Genomic DNA, 19,177 nt, shown 5'->3' on the forward strand with positions numbered 1-19,177 from the left:
ACAAAAAAAAAACACGATGGATATTGAAAAATGGTTAAAACTAATAAGTAATAGAAGAAAATGAATTTGTCATTTAAGTCATATGTACAATTCGTCAATATTGTTTTCAATATCTCTAAAATATGTATATTACTATCAATTTTCATGGTTTTAAAGTCATGCTGTGGTAATTGATTATACTTATAGATTCAGGATATTTTGCTTAAATTATCCAGATTTGAATAAGACGCGTACGAGTTTCACTGTAAGGGGTATACGGTTTGCTAATACCAGAGTACCATGGATTATAATTTGTTGTTGGATTTGCAAAGGTTGCAGTATGCATACGATTTTAAGCTGGACGTAAAATACTCCGACCTATTTATACAATGTCCAACTGTAATCACATCAATATGACTATATACACCTTAAACCTTTTGCACAAATAGGAAACCAAGGAAACGAAATCGAGAATCGATAAACTTCGTATGAAGAAACAACAGTTCGTTATTAAATTAAATTACACTCAGGCAACCTACAACTAACTCACATATCGATATAATTTTCCTAGCATCTATTACGTTATTCTCTAATAAATATACGTTATATATTTCTATTCTGCTACACGCTTTTGCAGTTTGTTCTGGAAGCCAACTAATATATTTAACTGTAGATTCTCAAGGCAAGTATCGATTTCTTCTTATGTGTAATTCTTTTTTGTTTTTTGTTTTTTTTTTTTTTTTTAATGACTATTTTGTCACTACAAACCAATCGACATTTGAACTTCGAAGGAAGTTGACTCCGGCGGATAGCATGGCAAGATATCAATAAATTAGCTTCATCTGATATTCTTCCTCTTTACAGACGATAAGTTATTTGGTCAGTAGCCATTCCTTTCTCTTTTTTTTTTTGTGATATCAGCTTGCGCAATATTATTTTTTTCATTATACACCGAGTACAATCCTATAGGTTCGCGCTTCCTAATATCCAGCGACATGAGTTACATACTTACTACAAATCGTCACGATTACATCAATTACACGTTATACAAACTGACCTAAAATATATCTTCGATGTCTGAATAATTTCGATTCCAGTATTCGCCTTGGTACAGCCAATCCACTTGTTCCGAATATGGATTGATGCCAGTAGTGAACCACCTGAACATAATTAAACAAATTTTATACCTGATGTTCCGGTTAATTATTTGATCACGTTTCAGCGATGGAGAATCGCCACGTAAAAATAGCGTAAATTGATATCGATTACAAAGATTGGAAATTGACTACAGAAGTTTGGAGCCATCCATAAACTACGTTACCAGTGGAAAATTACAACCGAAGCTTTTCTTCCAAACCTCGTCTCCTCCATTAAAATAACGTCACTTTTTCGACGACAGTTTTATTTGCAAATTCAAGTAACATGGACTGTGTAATAAGGTCACAAAAATAAAACCCCTTATGGGGATTGCGAAGATTATACAAAGACTACACGGCTTACATCAAATAGATCACGAAGGTTACGAAAAATCAGCAAAGATTTCAGGGGACAACGAAGGATTTAAAAAAATTACTAGAATTGCAAGGATTTAGAAGATCAGAATTCACAAAGATGACGCGAAGAATTAAAAACCCTTCCAAAAGCCACAGGCCATTTCTTTGATCCAAATTGATAACGAAAATTACAAGGATCAAAAGAATCAAAGTATCACAAATAATATAATCTTAAGAATACGAAGAGAATTGTAAGAAAAGATTACAGAAATTTCAATGGCTACAAAGATAATATGGAATATACAAAGGAATTACAATGGATTGCATAAGATTACAGGGCATGTATATGTCATCGGATGTCAATGGTGACTAACCCCTCACTTTTCAGTTGATATTTAAATTTCCTGATGTAACTGAGGTATGTCAGTATTGAGTTCATCTTAGTACTTTAAAAAACTAGAACACAGTTCGTTACATGTATGTATGTACCTTGGTGCCCATTCGGAACCGCTGTTTTGTTTCCTTGTTTTTCGAGACCTTCTCTGCTTTTCTTCCAATCTTATTTTTTCGGCAGCTGCACCATCTTGATCTCCCATTTCGAGTTTTCTAATGTCAGGTCGAAGCCTGGAGTCAGTGGGGCACAAGATTTTTCCCATCCCAGGTTCTATCTCGTTAAGTGACATTGCAAACGTTGTGAATTGGTAGAACTGAAACGGAATGTTTCAAAGTTATTAGTAAATTGAAATTCACCACTAACAAACAGAAACATGCTTAATCTCTGAATTCGTTTTAAATATGCATTTTATAAACGAATGTTTAATATGTTTATACAATGATATTTCTTTATACTCACTTCGGCACTATTTTGCGGCCTTGGAGCAACTTTCCAAAGGGTAGTTGATCCTGGAATCTCGTCAATAGTTGGGCTATCATCCCCTTCTGTTCCCGTTGATTCATCGATTGCGTCCTAAAGTAATTAACATTCGTTTCAATATTTGTCGAAAGACAATTAATTAAAAGCCCTTCAAATCAATCTGTAAATAAGTAATCTTATGCCTTAAACAACTATCGATTGTAAAAATTGAGGATTTAATTTTAAAGGTCGTGATCGAATAAACATATACACATACAAGAAATTGAACCTTTTTTTCACTTGAACAAAAGATTACGTCCTGGAAAAACTTCAATGCAATTTTTCTCCAATATTTATAATCTCAAAGATTCTGATTGGGTTGAAACTAAGAAGCAAAGAGATCATTTTCTTTACTGCCATGGTGACTTCTCACTCGGAAACATCGAAAACTTGAATCTTGAGATGGTCTTTTTACATTCCGTAATATGTATACTTATTCCATTACGGCCTCTTTTGCATAAAAAAATACAAACGGTGAGAGGGACTTAATGCGGACTTAATTACGACACTTATTGAGGTGAAAATACCTGATGAGAAGGTTTGAAAGCGCCCACTTTGAAACTATGTAATTTAGCCAGGACTTTCTTGTGTCCTGGGCTACCTTGAGGACTTTTGTTCTCTCGTTTAATCCTCTCCAATGTTTCTTCATACAATATTGGTTCGCACACTCGTAGGTTTTCAGTCCACTTACCGTAGAGAAACATTAATTTTTTTTTACTAAAAAGAAAATCAGTTTTAATAGAATTCCTACAAATATTTCGCAACGAAAATCTGCGACGTGTCATCATCTATTGTTGAGAAAACTTTTTAGGATTGTAGGGGGGGGGGGGGATATTTGCCACGCGCCTTTTTTTACATCCGCGAAATTCTGTCCTCAGAGGGTGAAATCAACCCCTTAAATTCCCGCACTTTCTCATTCTTCGCCTTTCATGTTGGGTCGAACAATAATAACTGGAAGCTTTTTTTTTCGATGACAAAGTGGCACCAATCATTTTTGGTGTCATTGATGTGAAATCGTAAAACAAACTTTGAAAATTAAAAATATGGCATTGATGTTATCAAAATAAACTTGCACCTAGGGGGTTTCATGAATTTCTAACTGATTTTAACAAAGTCGATCCGCCATTTGGTATCCGCTATTTTTAATGTTAAAATTGTGGCATTAGATTCTAAATCACGGACACCAAAAATCCTTCGTATCGCTTATTGAGAAAAATCTGCGGACAATTGCCATTCGAACGTACAAAAAGATGGAAACCAACAAAGTGTGAGGTTCGATGGAGTTAATTTCACCAGGTTAGGATAGAATTTTGGAATAATTTTAGAATACCTCTTTCTCCTTAATTTTTTTTAGTATACATTGATTCCGTGTGAAAAAGCTAGTCTTACAGCTTGCAGTGAGTTGTCTCACTGTACTCGTGTCTGACCCTTAACCATTTGCTGAAATCCTAGTTCCTTACGTGCCATATTATCTAGCCACACCCCCGGATTCGTTTCCAATCCCACAAAGTCACGTAATCTTAAAAAATAAACTGTAAAAATTACTCCTGATCCATTATGAAGCCTTCCACTTTATGCAAGTCTTTTCCATTCCGACCAGCGCTTTTGAACGACAATGTAGACTTCAAGTTAGCATCTCCGTATTGCCTGATTTCTAGTGCACCCAATTGTTCCATCCAGAATTGGCCGACAAGTACATTGTGTAATATGCAATTGACATTCTGCCATGTGTAAGCCTCCTTCCATCTAAACAACAAACACAACTCTACAGATTCTTCGCTTTATTCGAACCCCGTCATACGTTGACATTGTGTCGTGTTTTTGGTCAACTCACTTTGGCAGCTCGACTGTCACCATACCCTTCGGATGAATTTCAACTGATTTGCAGAAGAACTTTAGCTTCGGATGTATGCTACCGTGGAATATGAAGTCCTCACTGTCGGCGTGAAAGGCCGATACTGGTGGATGATGTGACACCTGCTCGCATATTATTCTGAAACAAAATATAGGTGCGTATGTATAATAGAGAAATTTGATAAGTTTTGAAGAATATTTTAAATACAGTTTATATAGCGCCATTATGATTTAAAATTGTTACTGTAGTCGTTGGATTCGCAGTTTTCAAATCTATTCTCAAGGATGAAATGCACACTGCACGGTCTGGTTCTTAAGTAAGAAAAGGAGAAAGAACGCTTCGAATAATTTCCAGCAGTATTATCTGCGCCAATAATAGTGAGGGCATATTAAACGACGTTTCTATTATGTAATAGTAATCAATCTGAGCGAATTTGAATAATACGAATTAACCGATATAGCGATGTCATTAAGTTAAAAAAAAGGGTATAATTAGATGGTCGAAAATGATTGAACGAGTATTATAACTATGCTATACCGTAAGATTTCTTAAATGGTTTTCGCGCAATTTATGAGAATCTGTTTAGCAATATAAAACCTTTTCTCAAAATATTGGTGTCATAGTTTGTGGTAATTGAATCTGCTTGAAATCATTTTCATTACACAGCAGAGACGTTGTTTCATTTGTGATCACTGTCATTGGCTTTAATAATGAAAATGACAGAACGTGTCAAATGGTAATTTACTTATTGAATTCTGATTAAGATTATGCAATACGCCTTTTTTTACAGTTCGTTTAACTCGTCAACTCGAGAATATATTTACATATTAAATTATTACTACAGTAAAATTGAGAGCATTTTCATTCGAAACGTATCGATTGAATTTACAAAAACAAAAACGTAAAGAAGAATAACTGAGGAGAAAATTTTAAACTTCTTAACATTTGCCTTCTGTGTTGTCTTCGATTTTGTGCCATTCACTATATTTAGATGGGAAATCAATAAATTAATGGAGGCACTAAAAATGACAGATATGAGATCATTATATACCAAAAAAAGACAAACCTAATTTTTTTATTTTTTTGGTTTCCTGTTGGTATATAATTTACGTTCTTATATATAAAAAAAATCATTTCTAATAGGTCACATTGGTGCATTGACAATTAGACATTAGCTTTCAGGAATACCAGTATTATCACTATTTTTCGTTTGGTTTGGTAATTTTCCTATATTAATAACTTGTACCTAAAATCTTCTCGTTGAAGTTCGTAGGTTTCGCCAAGCAACGGATTAAATGGTTTTCCCAGGCGTTCCCAGTTCGATGCTAATGCGCTTACTGCAAATGCCGAGACGTACTAGAGAAAGAACACATAAAAAATGATTACAGTAATATCAAGCGATATCGAGAGTTGCCCATTCATGCTACGGTTCCAATTTCAGATACCGTGATATACAATATAAGCTGTATTTGCGAAATTTTAAGCAATCAAAATTCATCGATTTATTCAATTCACCAAAATTAGTTTGTTCCTGTAGTTTTTTTTTTTTATTCGAATACATTTGTTATTCCATACGATTTCAAACGATGCAAGTATACTTAGATACGCATTTTTGTTAGAGTGAAAACACTGTGAGATTAGTTGTTTCCGTTACATAAGTAAATACGCTAACAGTATCAAATAATCCCTAATAAGATGACAAATTAGTCCAAGTACAAATGTTCGGAGAATTATTTTTAAACGGAAGGCTCTGTAACAGAATCGATCAACTGCAGTAATACATGAAAAATAGTCCAAAAAATACACAAACAAAATTGAAATTTGCTTCAGAAAATGACGAGTTTTTTTTTTACCATCTTGCTTAAAAATTGCTAAGAATAACAATTGGCAGTTATTTTATGAGTATCACCATTTGCTCTTGTCGAAAGGAAACAATTTAGATCACTGAAGTTATACATACATTGTCACCCAATATTCAACTACATTGATACTTAAACTGTTTCGAAAAAAATTGAAATTATACTGTTTACTTAATCGAATCATGACTGAATCAATTATGAATTATTATCTTGTTGGAATCTTGATACTTGTTGTTTATTATTTTTGAGTTTTGTTGTTTGATATCACAAAATTTTAATACGATCACAAGTCGATCGATAAATGAAACGGAAAAAAAACAAATTGGGGGTTCTAGATGTGCGATTATCACCGAAAATAAAGTCTAAAAAAATGAATATCGGTCAAGATGAAAATCAGTCGATTTGGCACGGAATGCCCCAGATATGTTGCACTGATCAATGCGGGAACATCTTTGGGATTACCTGTAGTCTAACAAGAGGATTCTCTTCCATGGCAGCTTGCTTGAGTAGCTTTGCATATTCCATGTACTCAGCAACTCGTTGGAGGAAGGACAAAGGTTCGTTGAAAACGACAGGCATTGTAATTTTGCTGAGATCTTTGCCCAGTGTCAATACCGAGCAAAGGTTCACCTCGGAGCGTCCAGGAGCTGGCAAAGACGTCCTGGAACATATCAAAGTAGAGAGACGTAAGGGCATTTTTCAACTATCCTAAATTACATCTCTCGGAGATTTATTTAAACTGCTCGTGACAAGGCAGCAAATATGTTACGTATAACTTCACAGTTCGACAATATAAGTTCGTAACTCACGATGAAGATGAAAAGATATATTATATAACATATTGGAGCATTCTAACAAATTTTAACCAATACCAATGATGTCAGTGAATACAATATCCTTATCACTATGTAATAAGAATGCATATGAACAAATTTAGATAACACAAGCTAATATATAAAAATTTTGAAAAAAGGTTTTTTAATCGCTACGATCAGATTTATTAAGCTTCCGTGTCTTTTTTTTAGGATTCTATTGTTTTTAAGCTAGTTTTGCTTGCTGTTCAGACAGCCACAAATTGGCTGAAGAGTATTCAAAAAATCTAACATTATAGTGCAGTATAATTATGGCGCGTAAATGTAAATATTGACGAAAATCTGTTATACCATACTTACATAAATATATTTTTATTTGCGCTGGAGACAACTGTTTATAAAAATCTTTGAACATCTCTATAATAAACAAAATAAGCTCAAAAATATCATAATCGGATTGAAAATATCAGAGCTTAATCATTTTGAGTGTTTTAATTACATAAAACCTTTCTCAAATTTTTGGTTTCTCAATAGTTTGTGTTATTTCGATTTGGTCTATTCATTTCCATTATAGCAAGGATTTTGTTTCGTTCGTTTCCACTATCATTGGTGCAGATAACACAGCTGTAGATTTTTCGAAGCGAATAGCGTTACTGGTGATTTTTGTAACTGTTTTTACTCTTATCCCAATTTGTGATTCAGGAGAACATATTAATGGTCACATTTTGTTCTCGTAATTAGATTTCAAATTTTCGCACAGGAATAAATTTTCTTAGGGATTTCTTTTCTCACCTCCAACTGCGAAAAATATTATTTTCGAAAATTTGGGCGCGTCTAAAAATTGAGATATCACCCAACGAATTATTCTATGTATATGATAACACATGGCAAAGATGCGAAAAATTCGACGACCATGAGTGAAAAACCGCGTAACTTTTTAGAAAAGCCAAAGTTTTCACAAGGGTAAAAAGAAGTTTCGAAAGAAATAAAAGTAATTATTCGTTTTTATGTTGCGAAACAATAAGTACAAAGCCACCGAATTACACGAGTCAAATGTGCAATATGGATCGCATTCAAAATAACAGCTGATCAGAATCGAATCCGTAAATAATTAACGTTGAATACGTGCTATACGGATTGTAATATTTTTCACACATCTATTTATAATTATATGTTAAAACTGAGTAGTGAGTTGTATTTGTAAAATTTGAATACGATATTATACGTAAATAAATTAGTCGATTATTGATTCGTTAACGAAGCGGCAAATATAATCTCGGTTCCGTTACAATTGCAGATATGTAGGTTCGTACAGAAGATAGAAAAAAACGCTATTGAAATGTAAGAATAACCAATAATATATAAGTTAAATTTTTCTTCGACTTGTGTCAGTTATGTCGTTATTAAGTTTTTCTGCTATTCGTGTAAGGATGATTTCATGAGCAGGGAGGTTGAAAGTAAAATATATTACAGTAAAATTATATGAACAATAGATTATGGGAACACTGATAAATGATATTTTTTTAAACTTGAGACATAAAAAAGGAAAAAAAGATATTTAATTGAGATAATCGGCTTTCTAATAATTATTTATGTCATATTAACATATAAGGCTGTGAAAAAGTAATTCGACTTACCTGTGCTGTTGATTCCCACTAGCCATCGTACGGAATAATGATTAAGTATGAAAAATGTATTTCTGTTATATACTCAATTTGAACCGTCGAGCCCAAGAGATTACGATTTTTCTTTATTTTAACACCCAACATCCGAGAATCCCAATTTGTTCGATACCTTTTTTCAATGTTATTATTATTATTATTATTGTTATTTTTGTAGTTGTTATTATTATTCGATAACTGGTCAATAATTTCTGTCCTACGGTAAATGTGATATTATCACCGTGCCAGATGCATCGCTGCTGGAATTTTATTTACCACTTCGGTAAATATTACTATTCCCCGAAATTTCTAAGAAATTTCAATTACAAGATGAATTAATAATTTTTCCATGGTGTAAAACCGAAGTTAACGTTAAATTCTGCCAAGTAAAAATCTGCAAGTACGAATGTAGAAGCACACACTCGCACACGCGCACACAAACACACGCGTACAAAATGACGTACAGATTGTATCGCGGATTATTACGTAATATGTAATCAGCTGTAATATACAGAGGGTTGGTTTTTATGGAGCGACGAATGGAGGGTGCAACAATGTGATATCCGAATCCAAAACACCTGCGGGTGGACGACTAAACTGTGTCTCGTAGCTGTCAGGAGATTGGTCTCGATGTACCATTTATATTCGATACTGAATTGAAATAACACGGATTTGCTTCTGTTTGTCCAGAGGATTAACACTGTTATGCAATATCGCCAATGGTCGCAACTTCATGGGAACCTAACTTTACAGGGGCGGGTGGCACGGTGAAAAGCGTGCTTTACAAGCTGCTTCGCGTACATCAATAAAACTGGGCATGAGTATCAGGAAGGCGGAAATTCCCGTGGAGTAACTATCTGATTTGTCGCTGAAGCACATGCGTGGCTTCACTTCGTTAAATCAGACATTTTTGGTCGGATTCATCCGATTTATCCGATTTATCCAATCATTTGCGTTCGCTATGACTGGCGCAATTCGCAATGTTGGAAAATTTTTTCAAACGATTCGTTCTCGCTTCCCAACCTCTCAACTCAGAGGGTGGGGCTCATTGGTCCTTAATTTATTCCCGACAGAGAATCGAATTAAGGAATTAAATTAATTTGGTCAATCTACAATCCAAATTTTAGTCAATGATTAATTATGTATAAAACTGGTGAATATTTTTCCTGTACGTGTAGTCCGAAAAAGACGTTCGCAGAAATCTGTAAATGATAAAGACTCCGCTGTGGAGAAACATTATGTGTCACGAAATGGCCGCTAATATGAACCACTTATCTCTAGTGTGAACATATTTATGTAAGCGTAACGCCACGAAAGTTGAGTGACTAAATAAAGTTTTAAAATGCATCTTATAAACAGTCGCAGGGTTTTGAAGCACTCAAGAGCGGGAATAACGAAGAGCTAATCAATCTGTCGATTCTCTGGGCAATTTGAATATAGCCGCCTTAAATGCAAGACGTACCCTAACTATGTTTAACGCTAATGTCGGTAGAAACACGTATCTTTTGTATCCGTATATAATTAGCGGATGATAATTCCGATACGAACTTTACAAAACCACTGAACCAGATTTTTCTGTCTTTCGATAGTCAATCCGATATTCAGTATTTCTTGTTCATAATCCATATCACTGCAATTCTGTAAAATTGAATGCGATGCCAACATAAAAAAAAAATTTTCATTAAACCCGTAGAACATATAGTCTTTTGAATACAATGAGCCGTTGAAAGGTGAAATTAAACTTATAATTTACTACCTAGACTTTCAACCATTTCGAAGCGGCGCGAAATGAAGCATCAATATTATTTCATCTTTGCTCTATAATTGTAGCATTTTTTTTTTTTTTTGTATCTCCATAAAAATCGTTTGTACAATATAATAATTTGATAAATATCAAATGCAACTGAACCTCATAAGAAATTGTTTAAAAACTATCGCACTTCGTCAAGAGTTCAAAGTAGCTATGAATGCGAGATTTGCTTTTGAGAGGGCTTTGAAAAGATTTAATTTCGCGCCAAGCGCTATCGCTAACCAGGAACCAGCCGAGTTCTGATTGGTTGAAAGTCCTAGTTTCGCCATCTCTAGTATTTCAACTTTTACCGCTCACTCGTGCTCTCTCTGCATTCGCGCAGTATGTCTGGAGAAACATCGCAGTGAACATATTTGACGTGCAATTGATTTTACAAGGACATTAAAGTGCGTTCTTAGTGAGAAATTGAACAAAATGACCGACGCAACGAAATTGGTGGAATTCATGGAACTAGTAGGCAGACTCAAGGTATGATTAAAAATATTTCATACATTTCTGCGAGCAGATCACGTAGTACGAAAATATTCAATCCATATTTGGTCATCCAATTTCTCGATTTTGCCTCGATATGTTACTGGCACCGTTTCCTTTTATTGTTCTTTATTATACCGAAACGAGTGATCAATCGTTTATTATGTACAGCTGTTTTGACCATTTGCAGCGAAACGTCTGTTGCCGTCTATAGGTTAACGTTGGCGAATGTCAAAACCTTGGCTTTGCGTGTTGGTGCTGCGAAGCACTTTTCGTTATTCATGTAACAGGATCTATTGAAAATGGGATGATAAATAATATTTAAACGTAGTGAATTGGATTCTTTGATTTTTATTTCATATTCGGTCTGAACCCATGATCTTAAGGAAACATAATTCTAGGTACTATAAGTGAATCAATAATTCAATACACCTCAAAAATTAGTTGACGGTAATCTCATTGTGTGTGCTATTAGCTGTGAATCAAACTTGAAACCTAATCATGAATTATATAATTACATTTCGTTATACTCAATACTAGTGAAGGATGCTCCTCGCACTTTCTCTATGTATAATTAGAAATACAAAATGGTTCAACATTTGTTGCTAAGTAAAGTGGGGAAATCCGGAACATTCTAAGCAGGCCATATAGAACATTATCATCATTAAAGAAAAAAAAAAAATATTCCTGCTTCCTGCTCAACTTGTTCTCTTCAAACGTAATACTTGATATCTATATACTTCGATCTTTTGTGACCGCTGAGATTATTTACGATGCTAATATAGCAGGTATTATCTTTAAAAATTACGATTGGATCTGAAACACATCGTTTTGTTTGCGTATCGACTCAAAACATTAACTGATGTGGACAAATCTAGTCTCGTACATATCATTATATATATCAGGCAATCAATCAAACTTTGACAAGGGACTTCACATTTTACATTTAAATTCAAAGCAACATAATCTATTTTATTGTTGAAGATATAAATTTGATAAACTGGTGAATTCGAAAAATTAACGACGGAGCCAGGAATCAAATCTGGTATCTAGAGATGCTTGACCGGAGCCTTACTCCACTAGACCACCTAGCCGCCCTGACTCTGTTGTCGTTAATTCCTCTCATTTTTTTCACTTTTTCACACAATTCCTTTCATTTCTATTCACACATACAAAGCACAAAAAAAAAAAAACAAATTTGAACTAAACTGGTGATGAGAGGAATTAATGACAACAGAGTCAGGACGGCTAGGTGGTCTAGTGGAGTAAGGCTCCGGTCAAGCATCTCTAGATACCAGGCTCGTTTCCTGGCTCCGTCGTTAATTTTTCGAATTCACCAGTTTATCAAATTTATATCTTCAACAATGAATTGTCTCGTAACTAATGATAATGCACATCCGCATTTCAATTATAAGACGGTCTTTGGCCGTCTTACGTGCTTCCCATCAGAAGCGTAAGATTTCAACATGTAAACATTCCTTACATACATTCTTACATCGGGTGCTTAAGTGACGAAAACTTTCTATTCACATAATCTATTTTACTTGGAAGAGGTATACTGGCAGACTTGCAATCAATCGTACTAAATTTGTTAAGTACAGTCTTAATGTATCCACTCTGATCCAATGTTAATTTTCCACTATTCCTCTTAACTCTAATTTCCGAAAACAATTTTATTTCTTTAAGCTCTGGCATATGGAATCTGTCTGTTAGATAATTTTTAAATCTTTGCATTGTTACAATGTTAGCAGTCACAATTACAAGGTCGTAAACATGTGATACAACATTTATATGTTTTGAAATATTTCTTCCATCCAAAACTATAAATACGTCCATCGCTTTGTGAATTTTGAAACCCTTTTTCCAATGAAGTTGTTTCAATCGTCTCAAACCAACACTTTGCCGCCTGTTTCAATCCATACAAGGCTTTGTTTAATTTAAAAAACTTGATTTCCGCTACTTTTTACACCCTGAGGAACTCTCGTGTAAATTTCTTCTTTTAAGATATCGTTTAAGAATGCGGATTTTACATCCATGTGGTCAATTAATAGATCAAGCTGATTTGAAAAAGCAATTATATAGCAAAAACTCGAAATGCTTGCAACTGGTGTAAATGTCTCATTGTAATTAACTAAATACTTTTCGCTAAAATCACGAGCAACTAAACGAGCTTTATATTTTTGTGGATTTCCAAATTCATCATTTTTAATCACGAATACCCATTTACAGTCAACAATATTTTTATCTTCTGGCTTCGCAGCAAGTTCCAAGCTTGATTTGTTATCAATGAATTTATTTCGTCTCGGATACTACGCTCCCATTCAGTTCCGTCAACGGGCGTTTGTATCTCTTTGAAGGAAGCAGGTACTTTATAACTAACTGACTGTGTGCACAAAAGGTATTCATTCTTTATCTCAGTTCCTCATATGAAATAGAAGGTCGTCGCTTAATTAATTCTCTCACTTCTTTTAATTTTGACTATTTCATCCATTCTCTGGTCATTATTTTTGGGTAATGACTCATTAGAATTGTCCATTGCTTTTCCATCAATTGGCTCTGGTGTATCTGATTTACGTTTACTATTGCATTCACGCCCTTTCAACCCATCTGATTTTTCAGTATCAGATTTGTTATAATCATAATTATTATTCTCAAATCTATCTGATTTCTCAATATGAGATTTACTTGGCGTCTCTACTGATTTTGACGATGAAGCTGAAGCTAATAGCTAAACCTTTTAAACTTAGTGGAATTAAAAAAATGCAGTTCAGTTGTATCCCGATAATTTTATACATGTATCGGGGGTTCAAAATATTTCACAAAATTTTAATTTTCGAATTTTGAAACTTTTGCTTGTTAATTCTGGCTGCTAGTACCTCGTATTTTGACACCATGTCAGAAACATCAGTATTACCAGAGGTTCCCTCGGATCTTACTCTTTCGTCACTGGCCGAGATTTTAACCCAACTAATATTCCTCTCTAGGATTACTCATCAAATTTTCTCTTTCTTTATCATGTACATAAGCTGTTGAAATGAAAATTTATAAGTACTTCAATTAAGGCTTTTTGCCATGCCACAATTCAAATGGGGTTTTATTAGTTTTAAGAGCTTTAGTCGGGGTTAAATTATTGAGGTATGTATCAGTTAAAACTGTTTCTCCCCAGAAATCTTTATCTTTTTCGCACGTGCTTCCTCAGTTATCGTTCGATTCATGCGTTCTGTAATGCCATTTAATTGAGGAGTGTATGGGACACTCAAATAATAGCTAATTCCTTTTTGTACACAGAATTAACAATTAAACTAACTATCTAAAATACACAGTTAATGTACAATAGCAACTGGGCCCATACTTAAACGCAATGAATTAGATCTTTTCTTTAACTTTTATGTCAAATGCACGAGGAAGGACCGTCTTTTCTTTTCTAATGTCGATAAGAGACTAAGGACTGTTTCGACTTCTGGATCACAAAAGCAGCGTGAGATTTGAGAAAAAGCAGATAACCATATATCGTCTAAAGAGCCTGCTGTTTATGTTTATATTGCCTCTCCAGTCGATTTATTTTTGAACCGATGATCTTGAGGAAAAATAATTCTGTGATTCAATAATCCAATAGATTTACTTAGGTAAATAAATAATCTTTTCAATCTCCATCTATTGTGGACCGCTGTTCATTGTCTCATGACGCATTGTACAATAGTGAAATTATACATGCGGAATAAAATTGAAATTGATGAAAAACTTTGTTCGAACATAGTAAGAAGATATTATCTTTAAAGATGTAATAGCCTGAACAAAAAGTTAGGAAAAGCGAAAATCCGTACGAAAAACTTCCAGTAATGTTATTTGCACCAACGATAGTGAAAACGAATAAAACAACATTCCTACCATGTAATAAAAATAAATCTGAGCAAATTCGAATAACATAAGCTAAGATATCAAGAATTTGAAGAAGAAATTTGTAATCAGAATGTTCAAAATAAACTCTGGTATTTTTTATGCGATTCCAGTATTGTTGGACTTATGTTTTTTACCAGACCAAGTTTCTATGCTGAACACCTATAAGTCCTTGTTGCGTATAATTGGTCTAGTTAAGGAGTGTAAATCATAAAATTCAATATTTTTTCAATGAAAGTAGGTAGACAAAGCAGACAATCAAGTCTCATAAAATTCTCGAATGTACTTTTCAATATAGGGATTAGATATCAGGTATAAGTTTTTCTTATTCAACTCCAGGAAACTTTCTCCATAGTTTACTATTATTTTTAAAAAAATTTTATTGTGTTTTATCGGCAGTTCTACCGGTTTATTAAATAACAATATTTCCAGTAAACTTGCACTCTAGAGCTGCATTTAATCGTCACATAATATGGTATAGAAATTGGAAGGAATCCTTTGTGCATCATGTCTTTGCCCATATGACCTTAGTTTTATAGTCAGTATTTAAAATACAATCATCGCAGCCCCAAGAACGAAATTTGTAACCTTGGAATTTCTCAAAAAATTAAAGCTCATTGCACGTTACCGCAAATTTACGCATGACAACAACATGCAATGCAATTATTAAAAGGAAATTATTACAACAACAAAAACTGAGGAAACACCAATAAATGCTTCCCTGTTCGTCCGGTTAGTCGCAGCTGGGGCTGCACCCACATGTTTGTCGAACGCAAAAGGAAAAATGCATCTAATAAAGCACTAACGCACTAACAATGAATGACAGGTTGTTCCTAGCTGTAGGTGTTATAAATTCTGAACAACATGAATGCGAATATGTAGCATATCGATCTTCAAAAAGAATCGCAATCACATTACATTACTAATGACTTAGAGATGGTTCATTAATTTAAATTTCCTCTGTGTTATCATTCTCTAGCGAATTCTAACTTTGGTATCTTTATGCAGCATGTTAAAAGGACGGGGTGGATACTTAGCAAAATAACAGAGCCTGAAACTATTTCTGGACACATGTATCGTATGGCTATGCTATCCTTTCTGGTCGACAATAAGGAAAATTTAGACAAAGTAAAGTAAGAATCAATTTGGAAATTTACAGTAGTTTTAAATTTTTTAACTCTCATAAGTAACCTTAATTATATTCAACGCAATGTAATGTCATTACATAAGTTTGTAATTTTGTTCCTTCTATTTATCGCCTTGCAGATTTTGCTTTATTTTTTTTTCTTACATAACTAACAGTTTCTAATTCTCAAACGGTTGTTACAAACTTCTTTATAGCAAAATTGTATAACTTTGGAAAGTAAATCAGTTTTGGAGATTATTTGTTGTCAAGTATCAATGAAGTGAAGTATTGATCTTTGAAATGAGTATATCACTGTTGATAGATGGTAATAGTTGAGCAGTAAACTGGCTATTGGTATACTTTCCTTGAATCACTTTCAACTTTCTATATATTTGCAATGCTCGTATGTATGTGTCGGATTTCGTTGCCAGGATAATGCAAATGACTTTGATTCATGACCTGGCGGAGTGCATTGTCGGAGATATTACACCGCATTGCGGAGTTTGCCCAGAAGAGAAGCATAAGTTGGAGGATGAAGCGATGCAAAAGATTTGTGAACTTCTCGGCGACAAGGGACCTCAAGTCTTGACTATGTTCAGGGTATGAACTGTTTGATATGCTTATTCATTTATATATTTATTCATTCAAATTAACCAGCCAAATTCCCTTTACATTAAACATCAACGAATACAAGGATGAGTGCAGTAGGCTGTTTGATATTAACTAGATATATCGCAGAAATTATCACTTATACTCAATCGAATGAAACACCAAATTTATAAAGAACAGTATACAAGAAGATATATACACAAGAAAGAACAATTTCATCATTTAACAAACTCCGATTTCCATTAACTTCGCGCTGTTCTGTCTTCAGAAAACAAGGGAATTGCAATATCGGTTTTTCAAACGTATAGACTGTTGATTTATTTTTTTAGGAGTACGAACATCAACAAACTCCGGAGGCTCAATATGTCAAAGACTTGGACAGGTTGGACCTAATAATGCAGGCATTTGAGTATGAAAAACGCGATGGCACGCCTGGAAAGTTGCAGGAATATTTTACTGCTACAAATGGAAAGATAAATCATCCGTTCGTTAAACGATTAGCAGAAGAAGTAAACACGCAAAGAGACGCCTTAGCGAACATTCCATGTAACAACAAGTCATAACCTAAAATTTTAAATTAGGGCTCATTTTTCAGGTATATTATACTAGCGACTCTGCATAGTAAGGTGCAAGACTATCTGAATGCAATCTGTGCATAACTACAAAATTTAAGAGAGCGAGGTCTTGGACCAGTATTTGGGTTCGAAAATAATAGTTTACTAAAAATATATAGTTGTACTACATGCAGATGAGGAAAATGAAGCTTATTGCTACCATAAAGCTCGAAATAGCTTTTAGTGTTATTCCAAATGTGATTAAGATAATACAGCTATGATTCAGTAAGTTCAGATTCAGCAAGATTCTCGAACTGCTATCTTTTAAAACCTCCGGCTGTAAGTTGAGCCTTAGCAAAGTTTTTTTTTTTCATTTTTAACAAGAGCTGTAATTTCCACTTTTGAAAGAAATATGATCGTATACTTTCAATATAACAGATTTTAATCCGGATTCAGATGTAAGAGAATTATTATAGCATTAAAAGAATAGTGTCAGTTTATTTCATGTTGCGAATCGTATTTTCTTTGCAATATAACTTATTCTGTATTACGTTCTTTTAATTATCTAATATAAAAAATCTTAGAGTCAAATCCTTATTAATTGTACCAAAAAAACAGCTAAATGATAATAATCAAGTGAAATGTATAGTGATATTTAAAGTATGAAGCCCCTTTTAAAATGATCTATTATATTCGTTTCTATTATGGAAGCACAAATAAACGATAGGTAATTATACGATATTTGCGAATATTGCCGTGCAAACCGCGGAGAGACAACTGTGGCCAAAAACAAAAAATTTTACATGACTAACTGTGAGGTTTGCACGTAAGGACCAAGTATTTTCCATTACATTAGAGAAATGCTTGTAAATATATCGGTACAATTATGTTTATTCTACTATATCGATTAATTACTCATTGACAGTCAATATTATTATGAATTATCGGGTCATTGACTGTTATTTTAAATGGGTTTTTATCAGTACAAAACTTTTTGATTGAAATTTTCATATCTTTGAACTGTTACATTAAAGTTGAACATATTTTTCAACATAGCAATTTTCAATATTAGCAATGATTGATGTTATTTATTTAAACATATACAGGTATCTTCCCATGTTACACTTGTTAATCAATATCAAAAAATTTATGATGGTACAAAGATATGAAATTAAATTCATAACTCGTCAAACATATGAAGTACACAAACAAAAATGAATGGCACTTATATTTGTGTTCTAAATAAATTTTTTCATGCATTTACGTCTCTGGTATATCAAAATTATAGGGAAATCTTTCAATTCTCTATAAATCAAGATTTAAATTTGCGTTCTATGATTGTGGAATTTTTCAAATTGCGATTCACACACAATATCCTATAATTGACTCGTTCTGTATAATGCATGGTCTGACGTATTATTATTTAGGATGCAGGGAACTATGCTTGGAAGTCGTTGATTGACTGCGTGTTCATTCATTGAAAATTATTTCCTCTGCAGTTCTTATTATCGTTTTTTAGGAAAATTTTTAATCATTTTTTACTGAAGTCATTTAGACTGTATGTATACATGTTTTAAAAGGAGCAGAGCAATTTACCTCCGAAATACTGAATATGATTGAATTGTATTCAATAGGTATTGTTACAAAATTATATTGCATACAATATCGTGTTTATTAATTAAGTATAAGATATCAACTCGAGACCTGGTATTCCATTTGGTGTGGGATGAATCATTATAAATTTTAAAATGAAATATCAGTAGGTTTGCAGGATCCACAAGTACCTATGTGTTACATTTTAAGCAATTTTATTGTTTTCTAATCTATTCCAAAGGCTTTCGGTTTGTAGTAAAAAGCAGTTACGATATAATTCAAAAAATAACTTATATTTATTCCGAGTAATTGTTTTCTATATTTAGCAATTGGTTTGTTTGATAAACTTTTATTCAGAAAAATCAGGAAATATACAATGCATTGTCAATCATTGCAGAATCCGCACAGCCTGTATCGACTAATTACAACTTAAACTTACTTTTTTCAGTTACATATGTTTCGTGTATATTTACAATTTGTCGTAATGCCATAATGCCAATAAAAAAAAACTAACTTATCTTGACTAATGGAATGAGTTTATTCAG

The 19,177-nt window shown here is 33.5% G+C and overlaps 2 protein-coding genes across 2 annotated transcripts; one reads left to right on the plus strand and one right to left on the minus strand.

Moving 5' to 3' along the window:
- Nucleotides 1-634: 634 nt before the first annotated feature.
- On the minus strand, nt 635-9,365 carry LOC124304122 (oxysterol-binding protein-related protein 2). The gene is made up of 9 exons (XM_046762170.1): nt 8,549-9,365; nt 6,562-6,760; nt 5,487-5,596; nt 4,220-4,378; nt 3,931-4,131; nt 2,913-3,102; nt 2,326-2,439; nt 1,962-2,179; nt 635-1,139 (listed from the first exon to the last, which is right to left on the minus strand). The coding sequence occupies exons 1-9, from the start codon at nt 8,572-8,574 to the stop codon at nt 1,037-1,039; spliced, it is 1,320 nt and encodes a 439-aa protein (XP_046618126.1). The 5' UTR covers nt 8,575-9,365; the 3' UTR covers nt 635-1,036.
- Nucleotides 9,366-10,671: 1,306 nt separating this feature from the next.
- Nucleotides 10,672-19,149, plus strand: LOC124304163 (5'-deoxynucleotidase HDDC2). The gene is made up of 4 exons (XM_046762274.1): nt 10,672-10,850; nt 15,759-15,883; nt 16,308-16,476; nt 16,815-19,149. Exons 1-4 carry the CDS (start codon nt 10,797-10,799, stop codon nt 17,046-17,048), a joined length of 582 nt encoding a protein of 193 aa, XP_046618230.1. The 5' UTR covers nt 10,672-10,796; the 3' UTR covers nt 17,049-19,149.
- Nucleotides 19,150-19,177: the final 28 nt, after the last annotated feature.

Source organism: Neodiprion virginianus, chromosome 4, assembly GCF_021901495.1.
Source record: "Neodiprion virginianus isolate iyNeoVirg1 chromosome 4, iyNeoVirg1.1, whole genome shotgun sequence".
NCBI lineage: Eukaryota > Metazoa > Arthropoda > Insecta > Hymenoptera > Diprionidae > Neodiprion > Neodiprion virginianus.

What these genes read in the sequence shown, in the direction of transcription:
- LOC124304122 (XM_046762170.1), bottom strand. Translation starts at nt 8,574, where the DNA reads ATGGCTAGTGGGAATCAACAGCACAG. An exon ending in AGTGGGAATCAACAGCACAG is followed by an intron (nt 6,761 to 8,548) that starts GTAAGTCGAATT and finishes GATATGTTCCAG; the next exon opens with GACGTCTTTGCCAGCTCCTG. An exon ending in CTTTCAAACCTTCTCATCAG is followed by an intron (nt 2,440 to 2,912) that starts GTATTTTCACCT and finishes TAATTACTTTAG; the next exon opens with GACGCAATCGATGAATCAAC.
- LOC124304163 (XM_046762274.1), top strand. Translation starts at nt 10,797, where the DNA reads ATGACCGACGCAACGAAATTGGTGGAATTCATGGAACTAGTAGGCAGA. An exon ending in AACTAGTAGGCAGACTCAAG is followed by an intron (nt 10,851 to 15,758) that starts GTATGATTAAAA and finishes ATCTTTATGCAG; the next exon opens with CATGTTAAAAGGACGGGGTG. An exon ending in AAGTCTTGACTATGTTCAGG is followed by an intron (nt 16,477 to 16,814) that starts GTATGAACTGTT and finishes TTATTTTTTTAG; the next exon opens with GAGTACGAACATCAACAAAC.